The sequence below is a fragment of the Bombus impatiens genome, unplaced genomic scaffold (assembly GCF_000188095.3).
Source record: "Bombus impatiens unplaced genomic scaffold, BIMP_2.2 scf_0089, whole genome shotgun sequence".
NCBI lineage: Eukaryota > Metazoa > Arthropoda > Insecta > Hymenoptera > Apidae > Bombus > Bombus impatiens.
Genome location: NT_176508.1, coordinates 46,659 through 67,784, shown reverse-complemented (window position 1 = coordinate 67,784; position 21,126 = coordinate 46,659). Strand labels below are relative to the sequence as shown.

At 44.3% G+C, this 21,126-nt stretch overlaps 1 protein-coding gene and 1 long non-coding RNA gene across 2 annotated transcripts in view; one reads left to right on the top strand and one right to left on the bottom strand.

The window, feature by feature from the left end:
- The window catches only part of LOC100748444 (homeobox protein SIX3), a 57,409-nt gene extending 48,241 nt beyond the window's left edge, over nucleotides 1–9,168 (bottom strand). Inside the window, exon 1 of the mRNA XM_003485911.4 lies at nucleotides 7,718–9,168. Coding sequence (XP_003485959.1) covers nucleotides 7,718–8,361 — 644 coding nt within the window. The 5' untranslated portion in view covers nucleotides 8,362–9,168. The remainder of the gene's footprint in view (nucleotides 1–7,717) is intronic.
- LOC112214129 overlaps nucleotides 1–21,126 on the top strand; it is a 136,345-nt gene that overhangs the window by 87,564 nt on the left and 27,655 nt on the right. The gene's annotated exons all lie outside the window — the stretch shown is intronic.

The following is a 21,126-nucleotide window of genomic DNA, read 5'->3' as shown; positions in this document are numbered from 1 at the left end:
TGGTGTGCACGAAGGGGAACCCCCATGGCGATGGCGTGAAAACAGTCACCAGGCTCGAGTTCGCCTGTGCCCTGCTCGACGAAACAAAAAGCGACCGTCACGGAAACAAGTGACAGCGGAACACCGTGTCGCGTCAATTACCAGCTCCTACTACACGCTTTTTTCTACTTCTGTTATTGGTGCACCTAATTACACGTCAATATGTCTCGAACGGAAGATCGGCGATGAAAGGACCGCGGAAGGGAGCTTCGAAACTAGATGTTCTGGGGCGACCCGTGTGTCAGAGAAGAATTAGGGTTACGGAGAAGGCGGCGCTGCGACGATTTGTCAGGAGATTTGTGGGGTGTCTCGTGGTTTTGGTGATGAAGAATTTTGTGGTGAAAAGGCGGTGTGTAACTGTGTCTAGAAAAGGTAAATAGTCTTGTTGGTGTTTTACGTACGATGAAAATTTGTACGGTGGTTTGTGGTCGCGAATGAAGAAACTTTGCGGCCACGTAAAAACGACGGTACATTGAGAATATCGAATGAACGAAATATAATAATATGTGGTTAAATAATGAGAAAGAAGTGGGAGGGATTTGAAAGGCACGGTTTTAAATCAACGGGCTCACCCGTAAAACCACCGATAAACTGCAACGAGGTTAATCGTTCGAGCTTTGAAAAATTATATCCTGATCATATATTCCGATACATTCGGTTGCTACCAGGTTTATCTAATCTTATACGTAACGCCATGTATAATAGCAGTCGGACTCTTAATTATAGCGTGCTACGTGTTTCGAACGCAACGTTTCTAAATTCAAAGCATGTGATCGTAGAATATAATCGTTTAATACGATGAGATCGGAGATGTGACTTTGAAACTGTGAAAATCAACGAACGATCCATAGAGTGGAAATATGATTCAGATTGACGCGATAGAAAGGAGGAAATATTAATGAAGATTAACGCTAAGAGGGTAACCGGTGTTAGAAAGAGCGAGAAAACGCATTGGAGGGCGCTATGGTAGAAAGAAAAAAATAGGATTAGCGATAAGAAGAGGTGGAAGATTTGTGGAGGGCCGCCTCGTGAATCCTTAACGAGCACTGTCAAGGGTGCCGCGGAGCGTGACAATTAACAGCGTCGCTAATGCGATCGCGTTTTGGCTGCCATTTAATTACGACGCATACCAGTCGTGCGTTCTTCTCCTCTCCTCTCCTCTCCTCTCCTCTGGTCTTATTAATTCATCGTTTTTCCTGCGGTTTCGTTCACGCGGCGCGGGCCGCGCGAGAACACGAATTTCTCGTGATTCGACCGTGCCACCGTCGCACCATCAATCACGTTACATCGTGACAGGCTTTTGACAAAAAGCTGCCACGCGAATTCCGTGGCCACCCTGAGAGAGAGGCTGCTGGCCAGTAATACCCAGGCGTTTCTTTTCCATGGCTTCCTGAATATCGCTCAGAATGTCGAAATACGGAATCATTAGTAACCGGCCGTGGACGATCCGCAAGCGAGATCATCGCTTCTCTCTCCCGTCTTTCTGCATCGTTGCTGGCCATGGTAATCTATCACGAAGGGCTCGTGCGAGCAGGTGTCATGGCAGTCTGCCGCTAATGATCCTGGACATCCAACGTGGAATTAATCATTGCCTTTGTCTCTCCCGTGCTTTTTGCCATCGTCGTACGCGATGCCGCGCTCCTTTTCGGCTCTTGCTTTTCCATCGCGCGCAATTCGCCTGTTGCTCTCCTCTCTCCTTTCCTCCGAGCTTCCTTCGGTCATTATCATCGTTAATTTCTCGCTCGTCGACCGTCCACCGATTTCCGACGTTCCTTAAACGATCGACTCTTTGCCTGTATCTCGGATAGGCAAAACATTTTGCTTCCAACGAGCGGTCTTTCCCTTCCTGGAACCGTGGTTGCCAACTACAAACAGAGTTGCGGCCAGAAAATTGAATCGAACATCGAATAGGTGCTGTATTAACCGAGTATATATCGAAACTAACAACGTTCGTGGGATTCTTCAGAGAAGACTAGTGGAATAGGTTAATTCGAGCAAGGGTTAGAAACATGGATGATTTTGCCGCGTAGATCGCCCGCCGCTTTTCAACCGGAATTCTGTTCGTTTCGTCAGACAGCTGTCGTTCTATCCGAAGAAGAATGGGTCCGAAGACGCCAGCGACAAGACGTACCTTTTTTCTTTCGTTTCTCTTTTCCCTTTCTCTCTCTCTCTCTCTCTCTCTCTGCTTGTATCACGGAGCAAGATTGCGCAACGTGTGCGCCGATGACATTCGCGTCTTCTTGTATTCCTTTCTCGTTTAGGGTCATCAAGATAACGGAGGAGATGCGACTGATGCACGGTCACGACTGAACGAGCTAACAGGTATTCTCGCGATAATGATTGCCGCGAAGGCTCACTGCAGGAAACGGCGCGCGGCCGTAAATCCTGCGGCCACTCTTTACGCTGCTTATTGAAAATTAAAGTGGAATTCTTTGCCGTTTACGCGCCGGCGAATCAACGGCATTATCTCAATCGTTCGCTAATCGAAATCCCCCTGCCGTCGATGCGATTCGGAGAAAAAGGATCGCGGCGAAAGAAATTTTCATTAAGAAAAATAATCGTCCGGAAACATGCACGCGTTTGTAACGAGCAATCTCTTTCCTCCTCCCTCCTCTCCCATCCCCTCGCCCCTTCGTCGAGTCGCGTTGCGATAAAGAGAAAAGGAACAACACTTGCGCGTTGAGAATTCGACGAGGCGACCACAAAGAAAGAAAAGTAAGTAGCACCCCACAGATCCTGATGGAACAGAAACAGAAAGGAAGGAGGAAAAGAGAGAGAGAGAGAGAGAGAGAGAGAGAGAAAGAGAGTGGAGGGTGGAGTGAACGAGGTGGCAACCAGACAGGATCTGCGTGGAAACGCAAACAGCGCCGGTCTCTAATACACCGGGGACTTTATCAAAATCTGATAACTTCAGAAGCGAAGGCAACAGCGAAAGAGGAGAGAGGTGAAACACGCTCGAGCTAAGCCACCCCCGAAAAGCCGGCTACGCGGAGGGTTGTTGAGGTGGTTATCCCCTCTACTTCCTACTGACATCCCTATGAAAAGCCTTGCCACTCCTGTTAGCTCTCCTTCGATATAACGTGTATACGTACGATATGAAAATTTACGCTCGAGGAACGCGTTCGTATACCGAGGGAATCCCTTGGTATCGCCAATATCTTTCAAAATGCAACGTTATTTTTTTTAAGTTAATATGCAAATACTAGAAGAATCCTAGAATTATCGTACTTTCGTCGCGGATACGCGCGTACGATCGAAAGAAATCGATAGGAACGAGTCTATCCTTAATAATTCAATAATTCCTGGCAAACTCGAATTTCGACGTTTACAACTGCCGATCATGCTATAGACTAATAATTTCCAGGCTACTGTTAAATCCATACTGTATCGTCGTTCCATATACTCTTCCCACGCGGTCTGATTTCCGCGATTACATTTTCAATAGCGTCTGACAACGACAGAACGATTCTCCTTGTACGACGCATACGTTGCGTCACCGATAAATCAGACAGACATCGCATGACGCACATAGTACGTCATCGGTTCCGAATGGATTAAATATCAGCAACAATCCCAGTCTGAAAATCTTCTTCTCACCATAAACAATTTGTCATATGAATAATTCGCTGAAAATACGCGACAATCTCGGTTCGAATACGAAGTTGGCGATCTGCAAGTTGCCGCAACGTAGCGCGGTTTAGAACGTGACCGATTGCTCGCATATAGCGGAGTACTAGCAGACGGAACGTACGTGTCCCAGCCTCGTCCTCGTAATATATAACTTCTACATAGAGATGAGCATACGTCGTCGTCGTTTCTCGTATCACGTACTTATACAGATTCGCTCGTGTACGTACGAAGAAACACATACACGCACACACACACACACATACACAACAAACATTCGCGCAGACACGTAGATAGAGTTCAGACAAGGTACATAGGTATATGCAAGTACGTGCGAGCACGGAGATTGCTCCGGGGCTTTCGGGGTTGAGCATATTGAATAACTCGCTCGCTGGACCGCGAAAATATACCGCGAGGTTGCTAGTATGCGGATCGACGTTCCTGAAAGGACCTTGCAGGATCCTCGGGGCGGGCACTGTATCCTGTCTACAGTGTCTACCTAACCCACCCTGAGCGAAATGACGACGACTATACCCAACGTTGGAGGAGACCTGGACGCCCGTATTACCTCCGTGCCCGATGCTGAAAATGCATCACTAAGGGAATTTCGCGTTGCGATAGCATTGTACCGACGAAACGATCGCACTTGTGTGTGTGTGTACGTGTATATACATATACATATACATATATACACATACACACACGACATATGTATACACGTAAACGCAACAAGATCATCTTTTCGCGTTCCCTTTTATCCCGTACACTGGCAAAATCCTGTTAGGAATAACGTGTTTTAATCGTTTCTCCGATTCGAGGAACTAAATCTAAAATCGATGATGGATTCTTGTGGTATTTTAGATCGTGGATCTGTTTTGTATGGTTATTGGCTGTTTCAAGAGGGTTTACGGGTAATTCTTGCGGTGAAAAATGTTGCGCTCGGATGTTTCGAGCGCCAGTGAATGACAAATGGGAATGGGGGCAGAGGGAGGGAAAAAAAAAGGAGAGGAAGGGATAACTGCGATATAGAAGTATTTTGTACGGACGTCGAGTTCAATACACGAATCGATGTTTTTTAGCGAAGCAGTCGGAGCTTTTGGTACGCGTCGGGACAGGATGTGGGTACGTAAGGGAAGAGGAGGAGGATTCGTTCGGGGGATTCGCAGGATTACGTGCAGGAAAAATGTGGCTCCAGGCCAGAAACGGAATGTCGTTACGCTGGGGTAACGATAGGTACGGGTAAGGCCATTGTCGAATAACCTGACTAGAATACACAGCTTCTATCGCCGGAAAAGTAAAAAGAAATGGTCATCCGGGCATTTACGATCCTCGGAGGTCAGTTCTCTGCAAATTCATAAAGAATCAAAGATGTTCTTTCTGTTTCCTAAGTCCTCTTCTGCTTCTAATTAAAGTAATTTCGTGTCGTTGAAATTTTTTGACTTAACAATGGAAACAAACGAATCGTATTTCCAATCCTCTTCGAACGTTTATCGAATATTCAACGTAATGGTAATGGTTTTATGTTACATGGTAATTCGTAATGGTTTTATGTTACAAACTATTAGAGACCAGTTGCTACGAAAACAACGTTGAAGTTCGAAATTTCAAGTAAGAAATAAAAATTGTATCGTTTGAAAGTCGATGTCTGAAGTTTCAAAACTCGATGTTTGAAACGCGAAATTTGAAATTTGAAAAAACCTTACTACAGCCACCGATGCCAATTAGTAACGCAGAAGTAACGTCTGACCTGCAATTACTTTCTCTACTTTGAAACGCAGTACGCTCGAATAGCCGGCCAGTGTGTACACGTTGAACGTAATTTCGAGACTACTAATTGAACAAAAATCATCGCTATCGAATACCCGGAGAACGATGCAAGCGATTCGAAGACCGGCTATCCAAATGCAAATTCCAAAATTACTAGAATTCGTAGGAGGTTGAAGCTGTAAGGAAACGATCTGGATGCAGAGTAAAGACAGCGCAAGACTGAAACGTGTAATCTTTTTCCCGTTGTGCGGCCTCATCAAGATCAATTAGACCAGTATAGTCGGACGATCCTCGGTCGTTAACGATATATCAATTACAGCATAGACGTAGGTAATAACTATTAATGACTTCATTCAGGGCATAGTAATTACAGATGTCCGAGCACCACCAAGAATCTGGGTCGAGACGATTCTGAACTAGCGAATCTACTAGCTGTCGACGTAGAAAGAAAAAAAAAGAAAAAAAGAAAATACGAATTCGTGGTTCCACGCGCGAGTAAAACAAACTTTTATCTTACGTCGCAGCGAATCTTCGAGTTTATTAATAGTTTCTGGAAAAGATAGAATAGTGCCCTTTAAAACGCTTTTTGCGTCGTAAGACTCGAAGTAATTTGAAACGTTAAACGTGTTTTCATTTTCTTCTTCGACTGCGAAGACGCGCGCTACGAAAGAATGTGAAAATGCATGCTTGTACGCTTTCGTTACGCCGAGGGGGATTCAATTTTTCAAGCATTTGAACCTTTACGCTGTCATAAAATACTTTAACACGTGTGAAGCATATGCAAACTTATGTACACGAGGTGCACAAAGTTTGTAAAACGTTTTCCGAACGACCTTTCCAAAACTCGTAAATCAAAGAGAAATTTCGGTCCGTCCTTGGAGGTTTCTGACGTTGGAAATACAGAGAAATTTAGGAAAAGTTCCAGGTACAGGCTATGGGAAAAACCAACCATAGGACCCTATAACGGAAACAATGTTGACACTATTCAGTCGGGACAAGTAATCGTACAATATTGCCACCAGGCGTTGCCCAAGAGCGAGGTGCTTCGAATCGGAACGACAGGTTGTGCAGCTGCTTTTTCTACGATCGACGAACGTCGACCTCTTAGCGACGATCAGTCGTGACTAATCGAGATTGGAGCGGATTATCACGTTCCTTTCTTTTATTTTAGTAGCGGTAGAGCAGTCGAAAGCGCCTCGACGATTACGGCGCTGTTCTGCTTGGTAATCCGTTAGACGATCTGTCTGTATCAACCGTTGTATTATACGTCTCTCTCTCTCTCTCTCTCTTTATCTATCCTAGGACGTTAAAATTAAATTTTTAATTTCCCAAGAAAATTCTAGCTCGTGGAATAAAATAAACGAACTTTATAACCGTTAATTTACGATTATTTAAATGGTTGGCGAATAATTTAATCGGCGATAGAAATCGCCGGATGAAATATCCATTAATGATGCAAGAAGATGTTGAAAGATAGATCTGGTTATATCATTCGATAGCTCGTTTCATATCCTGTTTGAAACAGGAGAGCGCCACGAAATTGACTGGGACGGTGTTCAGAGTCGATTTGGGCAGGACTCGTCTATGCAGAGGACGTATCGTGGGACGAAAGGAGAGGAGAGCATCGACGAAATACAATTTGAAAGACGTAATTCGAAAATCGTTGTACGCCCGACGGCAGCGACCCTCCGTCGGACGTCAAAATGAAATTACGCGACCCTCGACGCGGGGACCTTGGGACCAGCACAAAGGCTCGTTTGCCGAGGACACAGCACAACAATCTGACTAAAGGGACCTAAACCACTAATCGTTTCGCGATTAACTTCCATTAAACGCTACTTAATGAACAAAACTTTCGCGTCCTGCAGCTAACCGCAATCGTTCGCGTATAAAAACGCAACGTAACAAACGAATTTGTTAATCGACTTTCGATTTATTATAAAATAAACTTTCTCACTGGTTAAATTAAATTCCGTTAGATTAAACATTGCACTCGTGATCGCGTGACTAATAACAGTAACGTGAAATAGATAAAGATATATGTATATATATATATATATTATATATAAGCTTAACATATTCTTCTTCGTTAACAATCTACGATATACCAAAACATTGTCTCTTTGAAACTTAAAAGGTAATTGCGTCGATCGAAGGAATTATTTCTCGTTCTATCGACAACTCGTTGTTCGTAGTTTCTTTAACCGAGAAACGATTAATCCAGAATGACAGTTGTTTGAATCAGCAGGCGACGTATCCATAAACAAGAATATAATAAATGTACCTATTTTTCGCAGCAGCTGCTCGATCTCTTTGCCTTCTGTTCTTGAACCAATTTCCAACTTGGGTCGGCGTGAGACCCGTGGCAGCAGCCAATTCCCTCTTTTTCCCGGGATTCGGATACGGATCCTGAAGATACCATTCTCTCAGCAACGATCTGGTTCTCTCCTTGAAGCAATGAGTTTTCTGTTCCCCGTCCCAGATCGTCCTCGGCAATGGAAATTTCTTCCGAACTCTGTACTTATCCACTGGACCCAGTGGTCTTCCGCGAAGCTTCTCGGCTTCTTGATAATGCGCCTCCAGCCACATCGCCTGAAGTTTACCATGAGAGTCCTTGGTGAACTTATGCCTCTCCAGTATGGCGTACAATTCTCTATAGTGACCCGAATGAAACGCGACAATCGCTCTGGCTCTCAGCACGGCCTCGCTTTGATTCAACTCTTGGATATTTGGATGAGCTACCGGCAGACTCCAGAGGAATCTCGCCAGTCTCTCGATATCGCCGCTCTCCTCGAGGGTCTCGCAGACTGTGGCAACCTGGCCGACGGTGAACGATAAAGTTGGCAATGCAAAAACAGGAGCCGGTACGATTGGACCATTGGTTGTGGGCGCTGTGGCACCGGTGCCCGCTGGTGCAACAGCCGACATCTCTTTTGCTTGCCCTTCTAAGATACAATTATTTCGTGTACTCTAAGACACTGATAACCTTTTCAATACATCGATTTTGTAACACGTAACTGACGATTCCACTCGGTAACCTAAGAAACTCTCCGACTCGGTTTGTGTTTACTTTTGGCGCTTTTCATCCTGTTGTCTCGACTCGAATCTTACTCAAATTCTTAGCCGTTCGATCACTTCTACGGAACTCTCGACCATCGAGGTACAACTCACTTCACGAATAGTTTGCACTGAATATACTGTTTCAACCGATTGGACACAAAATGTTCACCAAATGTTTCTAATGACACGAGGGATGCTGTTTTTCCCAATGTTTCTGCAACGAAGAACGATACGTGATCTGCGCAATACGGTTTGGCGAGAAATACGAGTTTTTCCTTTCCAGAAATACGAAGGGTTCGCAGGACGGTTTCGGGTAACATTCGGGAACGGTCGGTTCGCAACGAATGAACCATTGGTTGCTGTCCGCTGCTTCGTCTCTCGCCGACTGAATCTCACCCCCGAGCGCTATCCGTCAGACGAACCCCGGTACAAGTAACATTCTCCAAGTAGATATCCTACGGGGTCACATCGGACGCAATAGCACACGTTGACGTTCTTCTCAGCCGTGGGGATATCACGCGAGGCCGCTGTTGCCTGGATCGTATCGTATAGCAAACTGGTTTCGTTTACAAGCCGGCATCTCGGCACCGGCCCTACCCAGCATGATACGTTTGTACGCGCCCGTTACAACCGGGTAGTCCCGCCGACTCTTGCGACCTACCTCTACGTCTCTCTTTCGCTTCCTCCCTCTCTCTCTCCTACTTCCACTCTCGCGTCCTCGTCCTTTCTCCCTGCCCCCTGCTTCGAAACACCAACAGAGGGATAACTGGAGAAAAAGAGACGGCTATACCGATGCTCGGGGGGCCAATGTACAAGCCACGCCCATCAGCCAAACTGGGATTGGCCGGATCCCATCCACGTTACCATGGTAACCTTTCTTCGTCCTTCCGTAACCAGCGTCCGTGTTCACGTGTGTGTCCGTTTAATTATCCCTTCCACGTGCTATCCAGCACCACACCGTTCGCACCCCACCAAAAGCTTTCCGCAATCCACATCGTCCCCCACTCTCCGTCTATTCCTTCGATCATCCCCTTCGCTCCTCGTGCCGTAACCCATACCCCTGCCAACGATCCGCGAATGCTCCCGCCAGAGACGTCCCTCGTGTCCCCTTACCTCTCGCGCCAACCATAAAGCGAGAGAGACGAGGGAACACGGAGAGAGAGAGCACGATCGATTCGCCGAGCGGAAAGTGGGACGGAGAGTATGGAAAAGTGGGGTGGAAGCAAGGACGCGGGGAACGAAGGCATGATCCCCACGTTCAACTGCTGCCGTTCCTGCTGCCGTTCCGTACCTTCTGTTGCTCCTGCTGCCGTGATCTCTCGACGAACTGCTTTCGAGACCAGACTCGCCGCTCTCGTTCTCGCGCAACATCCACGACTCTAAGGTCCATCGGCTTTTCGCCTCTCTGTTTCTCCGTCGCTATGTTCTGCTCGCGCCATCACTTTCTCGCGATTCTCGTCCCGACGTTTGGCATCGTTCTAGAAAAATCTCTGCTTTCTAGAGAACGCTCTCTTTTCATTTTCGTTTCACGTTTCGCAAACGTGGGATTCGTGCATGTGCTTCCGGCCGATGTTTCGATCGCGTCTCGGCTTATAAGTTATGTTCGTTTTAGCGCAGATAGCGTTCCAAGCTCCATTTTAATAGGATTTTGATCCTTACGACTTTCCGCGATTATCGAAGATTTTTCCGTGGTTAAATTACACGTTCGTGGTTTCGAAGGATCGAGATGTCGTCTCTTTGTTGGCGCATCCGACGAAAAGAGGACGTTGAACCTACGGACTCTTGCGCCATTTTTCATTCGTCGCGTCTTCGACAGAATTTCACCACGCCGATATCGGGGCAATACGGATAGAAGCCCTTTATCGACACGCGACTAGATTTCATTTCTCGTCAAGACGACAGGTGCACGCGTATCGAGAAGCCGAGGACGCGCGACGGCGCCGAAGGCGTCTCCGTTTTATCGAACGCACAGCCGCCGCAGCAGCTTCAGTCTCGTGATAAATATTCTGATTTGTAACTCTGACGTATCCAGGCCGACGTGTCTACTTTCCTACCTCCGCGATATTGGTCGTCAGCCTTTTTACCAACTTTTTCGCCATACTTCACCTCTGCTTACCTTCAAACAACTTGCATACCATTCCATGTAGCAACCCTTAACACCGACTTAGACGAATTGATAGAATAACCTGGCAAAATCTCCTCGCAAAATCTACCCAATATTTCCACGAATTATCGCTAATATTATTTAGACCGATCGGCTGAAAATATACCAAGACCAGGGTTCGGCAACGCGTTAACTTTTTCATATTAAACGCCGCTTTACGACCAAGGATTGGTATTTTGATACGAGTTGTTGAAAACGAAAACGATCTGCGATATCTTTGGTTCGAAGATGTAGATCTCACGGAAACCAGCCGCAAGTTGTTATTATAAATTTGAATGTCTTTTATGTGGTAACTTTACGTGGATTCGTGATTACGAGGAGGTTGAAACGGCAGTTTCCAAAACCGAATAAACGGATAATTTTCACAAACGCGTGCAACGATATACTTGAATTTTAAATCGAATTCTTCGACTTATCGTCTACCTATCTCTCCCGTAGTCTTGGCATTTATTTTCGGATAAGTTTCTTGGATATCGCGTCGCTCGAACGAAATGGAAGGAAATATAATCTCGAGCGTCGATGATGCCGTCGATTGGACTCGTTTTGCGATCGTTCGTTCCGTTATACGACCGATACCAGACCGATTGGCCCTGGTTAAATCGTATTACGGGAGAAGCTGGATCACGAGTTTTTCGAAAGACATCCTTCTCGTCGTAATTGCCTGCGTTCTTCCGATTAAGAGCTACCATCCATCCGTTTGCGTCACCTCGCAAGTAGTCAAGTAAATGGAAACGGATAGACTTTAACAGTGATTGCTCGATAGCGACCAGCGTTGGTGTTCAAAATTTCAATTGCCGTGCTATGAAATCGCACAAAGTTAAACCCGGATAACGACTGGATTTTATTATCGAAGGAATATAGGAAAATTGCCACTTTCACAGTTATCGCTTTGTCCTGGATTCCAAGAGGTAGGTAGCGTTAAATGCTACTTCCTTTCGCTGAGAAATGCTTCATTTCTTTTGTCAAATTGTATATTGTATATATTATCTTTGGTAATCTACCAAACCGTACCATACCTTTGGTTATCTTTTGGCAATCTACCTGTTAATGAAGGGTCGGTTTTTCATTTGTTTTTAGTCGTTAATATGTAACCTCGTATATATCGAGCGTTATATATATTCACTTTCTAAGGTTTAATGAATTTGTTTAATAAATACGGTAACACGACACTAAATGTATTGACATATGGGTAAAACTAGGATGTTTGCTCATTTAAGACGGCTATTGAATCTTTATGTCTCAAACGAACTCGAATATCAAACTAGGCGTGTCAAATCGGTCTCCTCATTTCACTCTGAAATTTGAAGTTAGCAACAGGCAAGTATTATAGGCTGTGTGAATAAACCTATTGAAAAATGCAGCGAGATTACATATACAATAATGTTTGCAATGTATACATATTAAATGATTTTCTTAGCGTTATTGTTATATTCGTAAAAAGCTATGTGTAAAAGGTATTATAGACCTAATTATTTATAACTGAAATATCAATTATCGGATTTATAACGAACAATAGGAGAACAATGGGAATTTTCTAGAAATTTACGATGGAGGCAGAATGTTATATCCTGATCGAAGATGTTGAAGAACAGGTGTAATGTGCCTGGAATGCGATTTGTTTCGATCCAAAATATGTGTTTCTTCCACGCATTGTAGAATATTTGGAAAATGAAAATTCTTGGGTTTTCCCCAAAGGTCTTAACAGTACAATAGACGTCCACAAGTCGACTAGGTACATGTAATAAAAGACCCAATGAGAAGGCACCAACGGTCTCTGTTGAAACCTTCAATGGATCCCTGCTGAAACTACCAACTGACCGGCAAAATCCGGACATCGTACACACTTACCGAACTCACAGCTCAATTATCCTACGACTGGTGGCTTCATTCTTTCCTCGTACTTTCCTTGTGCCGTCGTCTGCACTTCGAGTATTAACGCTGCACGATTTCACATTTCCGCTGTTCTTGCGCGTAAAACTCTAGTAAAAAACATCCGACCACTTTCATACTTTTAAACTAAATGTACAGTCGAAGTTGTAGACGTAACTTAAGATACGGATTGTAGAAATAATTTCTTCTCTTCCCAGCAAATTTTATCGGTTATCAATCGATGGATAGACGTAATCTATTTTAAACGGATTTATAAATGGAAAATGTCGGTTGCGTAAGTAATTATTAACGCTCGCTATATGTATTAACTCTTTCTGGCGGCTACTGATAAACGTTAATCATTTTGTTCCAACTACAGACCTGACGGACTTGCACAGCTGCTAAATTCTAATCGTCGGCGTTTGTTTCGGACGGCTGCAATTCTATTTAATTAAACGCGCATTGATAAATATATCAGTGATTAATATAAATGCGTTTGCGTTCGACGCGAATGCACGATTCAAATTGATATTGGAACAGAGAATATTTTTGATAAATAGAGAGATGCGTGTCGATAGGGATCCTCTATAGTTGCCAGAAAATTGTTACTAATTTCGGTTAATGGACGAGGTTATGCGATCCTGATCGTGACTCTCTAAGCGAGTTTAGTACGGTGCGGATTCTTCGTTGACCTTCACCTGTCTTTAATCTTCGTGAATGGTGAGCAATTAATCGTCCCGTCTAATGGATAAATTCCTCTGATTGCGCGCATTAGTAGGCACGAACGAACAGATACGTGTTTGTAGAGTTGCATAGGCGACGGTGGAATACGCGTATTGCATAATGCGATAACGGGCGCACAATTGTTTGCAGATAGTTCTCGCAAACTTTGTCAATAAATACGCGTAATCGGTGAATGCGCCAGTGTATTATTCAAATCAATTAGTTTCTTTAATTACGACGTTCTTTCAAACTTTCTTAAATCGTCGCGTGTCGTTTCACAAATTTCGAATAGGATCGGCATGTATCAATGAGTAGATTGCAGATGTGTTTATGAATTCATGGGAAATTTAAAGACGATAATAAGATACCCGAGTACAAAGTTCTGTTATAAAATGGATGAAAGAGCTTTTCGATCAAGTTTCATTTCCTCGGTAGCGTTCGTAAAAATATTTGAAAATTTTCCTAAACATTCGCAGCTCGTTAATCAACCATAACGCCGTTACTCTGCACTGTAAACGTATAGATACGTTTTACCTATTCCATAGCTACACGTAATCGTTTGTCCAATTTCAAATCGATGTAAAAAGACAGCGAACAAATTGTTGCAATTTTATTTTTTCGTAAGTAGGCGAACGTGAAACTTCGGAGAATTAATAACGAGTCGTATAAATTAAAATCCAAAATTCCCAGCAGCTCGTACTGGTCATCGGTGTTTTACGTCGATTGCGCGAAATTTCATTCTTAATTATGTACTAAGGAACGTGACGGATAAACGCGTTTAACGATGACCGGCCATGCGCCACGATTGAATGATGAATTACATTTGCCGTCGAATATAATAGAATATCGGGGTGCCAAGTGTCTCGCAGATAAATGTCGCGATAACGACAGACAGGCCGTGAGTATTACACCGTTCCATCATCCAACCTCCGATTACGCGGATCGATCTATCGGCCGCTGGTGTCCGTTTGTTTGCTGACCTTCCTAGACAAATGATTTCGTCGCACGACAACCATTTTACCATTTTCTTGTTCCATCTGCTTCTTCTTTTCTTCGCTGGTGCACCACGCGTCAGAAGTATCGGGATATCTGCCGATCTCTATAATAGCGTGATGATAATCGATTCAGATGACGAAAGAAGGGATCGGAGGTGTATGATTTTACATTGGCGCAGGATAACGATCGCAAGTACAGAATGAAAGTTTGCAGATATTACGTGCAAGAGCCGCGCAATCAACAATTACCCATTCGCCTTTGCAATCGAGTCAAATTTTCGAACAAAATTGAAGCAGATGAAAAGGGAAATTCAGAGAAGAATCAAATTCGTGGAATGATTTATAACACACGTAGGGCCGGATATAACGTGAAACTTCGTAATACGAATATTAAAACTGATTAAAGCTGCGTTCCAGATATGTCACGGACACGCATAAAGAAAATTAACATAACGCTATTGCCTCCGTATAATTGATCAGATTGGTATTATAATACTCGAAATACACATAAATGCTTTCGTCTAAAGTTTCATACGAAATGTTATAACGATAAGCTTCAACGTTGAAACTGCCAAACTTGGACACTTTGTGTTTTCGCAATTCGCTAACAACACTCGAGACTCTCGAAAAAATGAACTGTCGCTAACAGAAACGTTTATTCCTATCGCGATTATCTCGTCGATCCTCGTCGTCCATATACGATATATTTAAATACAGTTAAACGATCGATAATATCTCATTATGGATAATTTCCTAATAATTTTACAACTCTATTCTTTATTGTATACTTTACCTTACGCGTATGTTCCAATACTTAGGAACGGCGGTGTATGTCCCAACTTGTTCCAGTTTCCGAAGCAATTGCTCGTTCGTTGCTTCCAACAACCTTCCATCTTTTCGACCACGTTCCTCAAACTCGACGGGGGAAATCTCTCACTCGACGAGAGGGCGAGAGAGAAATATTCGCTCCTCTTATCACGCGTTCTCCGCTCGTACCGGTAACAAGGCGTCATCTCGCGTGTACCGGTCCCCCGTACAAAGGTTCTTTCATTGAATTCCATCGGGCACCGCTATTACTTTCCGCGATGAGAACTGTCAAGCGGGACTCGTTACCGAGGGTAGATTAATCACGGTCTAGAAACCAAAGAAAGGAAAACGTCGGACGGCGTTCGCCGCCGCGTATCGCCCGGATACATTGTGTCCGCGCTCGCGACACGCATAATGAATTACGCACACGCCGCACCCGATGTCTCTACGGATTAGAATATCGAGCATGCGAGCACGTTCCGCTGATTCGACGTTGTGGACATGCAAGATATAAGAGAAACGAATGTTGATTTTTCCAGGACTGAATTTTTGTTGATTCGTTGATTCGAAATGAGGATTTTCAACGTTATCTTGAACATAGAATTTCAAGTGGAGGAAGAAGAGTTTGGCTTGTTAATTATTGCTAGCAATTTATCGAACTTTCTAACACGTTCGAATATATCTTTCCTTTAACCTTTCTTTCGATATCTCGAAATTTACATGGTCGTATTTACTGTATCTGATAAAAATGATTTTAAGTACGTCGTTATATCGTGTGCGAAGGATCATTTCGATCGACGTACGTTTTAATAGAAAATTCCGTACGAACGTTAAAACGCGTCGAACGAGCTGCAACAAAAATTTGAAAATTTAGAATAAGATGTATCGTTTTATGTACTTATTTAATTTTTCTCTCAGATGCGAGTCGATCCTTGCGGAAACGATAGAATATCGAGGCAGGCCCGATATCATCGTTCGGACAATTTTAACAGTTCCGATGTGGCGTAATATTCTTTTCGCGATTTATACTTAGAAAATCGCCCCTGTACAAGCCCTGTATCTACGCTTTATAATCGAATACTCAAGGATTACGCGTTTGGTAACAGTTTAAAAGCTAACAAGGCACCGCTGCAAACGCGCACGGGATTACTCTGTATGTATTACACAGTCGAATAAAACGTTCCTGTTTGTCCCAGGATTAAATCGTGCAAATCACTCGTCGAAACGATTCCATCGAGCACAGTTCTATCCGAACGTACGAGGAGTTTTCGTGCACGACACCAGCCTAACGGTGTTGGTTGCCGGTACAGAGAAATGGGGAGCGTTACACATATCGTTGTGGAATAATCCTCTTCTGGTTGTGCGGGCTATAGGGTGCCTAATATGGAGGCTTTATTATTTAACGACGTGCTAATGGGGCGTTGCTCGGCCCGGCCTCTGTATTATTCCGCAATCTTGCGTGCGAGCGTATTTCGGCACTGAAGTCCAACCAGATTCCTCTCTATTAAAATCTTCTTTACAGTTTATCGTACTTATTGTAAATTCGTCTTCCGTTGTTCCTCTTCTTTTAACGTCATATCCTTCGGAGTATTCTTCCAAGCCTCGGTCATTTGTTATTTCCTCGACAAGGTACATGTGTACTCGAAAGCTTAACTTCGTATCCATCATTATCGGTATTAACAATAGAATTATCCTCAAGACGAAAGAAGGACCGAAAACGTAGAGTAAGTAGGAAGGAAAATTTCAGGAAAAACCAAGTGCTGAATAGCGTGCTTTGAAAGGAAAATTCGGGGATTCGACTGTTCTTCGTGCAATACTTCGATGTTTGCTTTATAGCATGCTTTTCTGTCGTTCTCTGAACTATTCTGCATTCGTTTAAGCCATCCGAACTCGGAAGAACGTGTTATACAGATGTGGTCGGTTTTCGCCGGTGCAGACGCGTAGACACGTTTCGTCGAAGATGTAATCGCGCGTAATTTTGGTATATTAAAATCTTCTCTATGAGAATATCGAACGTATCTGGAATTTATCTTGCATCAACTTGTTTCAACGCCATTTCTTTTTACGATATTCGTCGTCGTAGCTCGTTTACCATTTCCTCGACGATGTATTCCGAAGCTTAATTTCTTCTTATCTATTACGATCAGCTAACAGAAGCGTCCGAAAGATGAAAGTAGGCGGGCAGAGAGGTTAGAGACTAGGAAAATGCAGCGAGAGAAGTCGATTTTTGGGTAGGTCGTTGTCGAGAAGCTGCGAGTGGCGCCCGGTGTGTCCCTCCTCGTGCTATGTTTACAGAGGAAACTTGGAAAGCCGGGGATGAAATTTGAGGTTTGAAACGGCCGCGACGCGACCGAGGGGTTAGACGTAGACGGCGAAGGAAAAGCTGGCGTGGATCGGCGCGGAATTCGTTCCAAAGTCTTGACAGGACTCATCTGCGCGATGGCGCCACGGCCATTTGTTTGTTTTACTTTTCTGGGCAGGCTGCCTTCTAACCCGGCCCTCCATCGACTCTAACCGTGAGTTAATGAGGTCGTTAACGAGACTTCCACTAATTCCACTATCTTAGCCGGGAAGCTGTGCCGCGCCTTCTTTCTGCCAGATAATATCGTACCTCGTTGGAATCCATGCTGGTTTTGTTTCCCTTGTTTCTTTCGACCAGCCACCTCGTGGCGGGCCTTGAATCGACGTCTCGTACGACCCTCTTTCTTTCCCGCCGACGTTTAACGTGTTCTTTATTTTTCAATTATTACTTCGTTTAAAACAAAGCAATCAAACGAACGTTGTCTTTTCTATTTTATTTCTCGATCTTTTCGTTTCCAACGGACTTGTAGCGGCACACGAGCCACAGGACAATTCAAATTACGTCGTTGTTTTGCCTCGCAGTAGCAGTATCGTTAGGATACGCATAATGCGATAATAAATAAACTCCGGTCAAGACGATGTCGTCGTGCAACCGTCAAACGAAGACGAATTTCAATTTTCCGGCTCTCCCCGACCAGTAAAATGGACGCGATCGTAAGGAAGTCGGTATCTATGAGTATCTACCGAGTGTCTGTCAGTCATCGACGAGTTATTAGCGATCTTATTTTGCGATTTATACACTGTCTTAGCGAATCCGTTACAACGTTATCTGTATTTATTTGTTTAACATTTTAAATATACTCGACGGTTTCAACAAGGAGCGATCTCGTCTAATAAATCTCACGATCAACCATCTTCTGCACAAGTGCTGCACAGACTCGATGTTTCTGGCGACTGCTTTAGGATTTCGCTTCGTTCGACTCCTGCAGCCGCTGTGTTGTATTATTAAACTGTTTGAAATTTTTCGCATCGTGGCGTGACAGGAAAAGTAAAATTACACGAGCTACTGAATTATATCGTACTAGAAAGTAATGAAAATAACCACGATAGAATTAACGGTCGCGCATAATTAATCGTTACGCGGCTCCGTCTTACGGATTACCCGCGATTCATTTTTGAAATGGAGCGACGCGCAGCCCGACTCCGTCGTCAAACTTTAAAGCGACGCACGTCGTAGAAAATATATCCCGGTGCAAACAGGATTTATTAAAAAATTGCTTTTCCGCGGAATCCTGTTTGCGCGTTCATCTGGCCGACGCGCTTTTTCCTTCGCGCTGGAAAAAACCTCATCGTTCACCGTTATATCCGAAATACGGAAGACTCGTAGCGACAGGCTTTTTCAACGCGCCACCCCTTTTCTTTTTTCCTCTTTTTCCTTTCAAATATATACCAAAAGAGAGAGAGAAAGCGCGCGCGCGAGAGAGAGAGAGAGAGAGAGAGAGCTTGCCGTGCGCCGATTAAACGTTCCACGCTTTTTTTCATTCCACCTTCGACTCTTCCTCGCCCACTGATTCCCTCCTTTCCTTTTACGTTTCTGTTTTTTAAACCCTCTCCTCCCTCCTCCCTATCCCTCTTCGACGATCGTCATTTTATATTCTTTACGTCTACCTTCGCCCGCTCTTCTATTCCGCCTTTTATTTTCTTTCTCGATTTTATCCCCTTATCGCGGTCCTCTCGATTCCTCTCTTCGCTTCCACCTCTCTATCCTCTCGATTTTTATTCCCACACTCTTCCATTATCTTTTTGCCCCCGTACGCACCCCTACCCCTTCCACCAGCCTCTCTCTCTCTCTCTCTTTCTCTGCCCGCTTGCCGGCTCGTTCTCTTCCGTCTCTATCCCTCTATCTTCGTGTCCGTCTCTTTTCACCAGCCGCGTCCTCTCATTATTACGCTTTTTCGTGCTCTCCCCGGCAACTCATTACTATTTTTCGCACGGTTCGCTACGCGTGCCGTTGCTCGAGCGACCGATAAATTTTGCCGCGATATTGCGTTTGGCATTATCGCAATCATGAGCACCAAGTACCTTCCTTGCCGCCCTTCCCGCGTCTACCAGCCCGCGTCTGCCAGCCCGCGTCGTGTCGCGCCGCGCGTGTAAATACGCGTCTGTATTTCTACGTGTTACGCGTGCATACATACGTGTGCATGTGTTCAAACGTATACGTACAGGTGCGTGTGCCATGCACGTTGTCCCGAATTTACATCGCGCTTTTAACATCGGTCGCCTCCGCCATAATTTCCCCGCTGGTACCCAAAGCTGGCCGACCGGAACGCGCGGCTCATTACGTTTTATCCCATGCACTGACACTCGAATTTCGGCCGAAATATGTACAAAGAACGCGGCCTGACGCGGCCATAATTCGCCGACGTGACGGTGATTTTACATTCGCCGGAAAATTGACGGCGCCGATGATTATCGCCGGCCAATCTCCCGTCCCTTCATTCCGCGTGTTGTTGCCCCGCGTGTTTTTTCCACCCCTCCTTCTCTAACCCGCCATTCTCCATCCCTCTTTCTTTTTTCCTTCCTCTTCGCGTATTTTTCTTTTTCCTTTTTTTTTTTTTTTTTTTTACAGACATACTTTTTTACACGATGCGCTCGATTTTTCATTTCGACGAAAATCCTTTCGTTGCCGCGAGTATTAATGAGATCGACGGACTGAGAGATTCCGTGTTTATAGGGGGATTATCCTTCGTTCCGTTTCATTCGTTGTAATTAATGCAATCGTAGGATCGATCGATAAAACGTTGGCGTGTTTATTTACATCTCCGCTTTGTTTATTTACATCTTAGCGTGTTTATTTACATCTCCGCATTGTTTATTTACATCTTAGCGTGTTTGTTTACATCTCGGCGTGTTTATTTACATCTCCGCTTTGTTTATTTACATCTTAGCGTGTTTATTTACATCTTCGCGTTGTTTATTTACATTTTAACGTGTTTATTTACATCTCCGCTTTGTTTATTTTCATTTTAACGTGTTTTTTTACATTTCCGCTTTTTTTTTTTTTTTTTTTTTTTTTTTTTTTTTTTTTTTTACAGACATACTTTTTTACACGATGCGCTCGATTTTTCATTTCGACGAAAATCCTTTCGTTGCCGCGAGTATTAATGAGATCGACGGACTGAGAGATTCCGTGTTTATAGGGGGATTATCCTTCGTTCCGTTTCATTCGTTGTAATTAATGCAATCGTAGGATCGATCGATAAAACGAATATCCAACGCCAACGCTAAATCGTCGTCGTAGGAAAGAAATCTTCTTTCCACGGATTGTTTTCGCGAAACGAGAGAAATACGTCGAGACACCTTCCTCTGTTACGATGCAAATCAGCCAACAAGAACACAGATATATATATACCGGTGTTTGTTATTTCAATTGGAAAATTTGTCCGCGCGTCGCCTGTCGTTCGCAACGTTCCCGTACGTTGGTTTTTTTATCGGCATAAAAACCACCAAGGAAACGAAAACGATGGAAAGAGACGCGAAACGAAGAAAGAAAAAAAATATACGTTTGCGACTAAATGCACTCGTGAGAAGGTCTATTCCTGATGCGTTCAAGGGTGGCACTCGTCACTCGGTAGAGACGTCAGGTCGGCGAGTGCAACGGCGCCACGAGGCAAGAAGACGATGAAGGAGCGCAGGAAGTGGCCGGGAACTCGATCTCGCCCCGGGCAAATACGTTTGCCTCGGGGCTGTTTGTTATGTTACATCTTTGCTTGG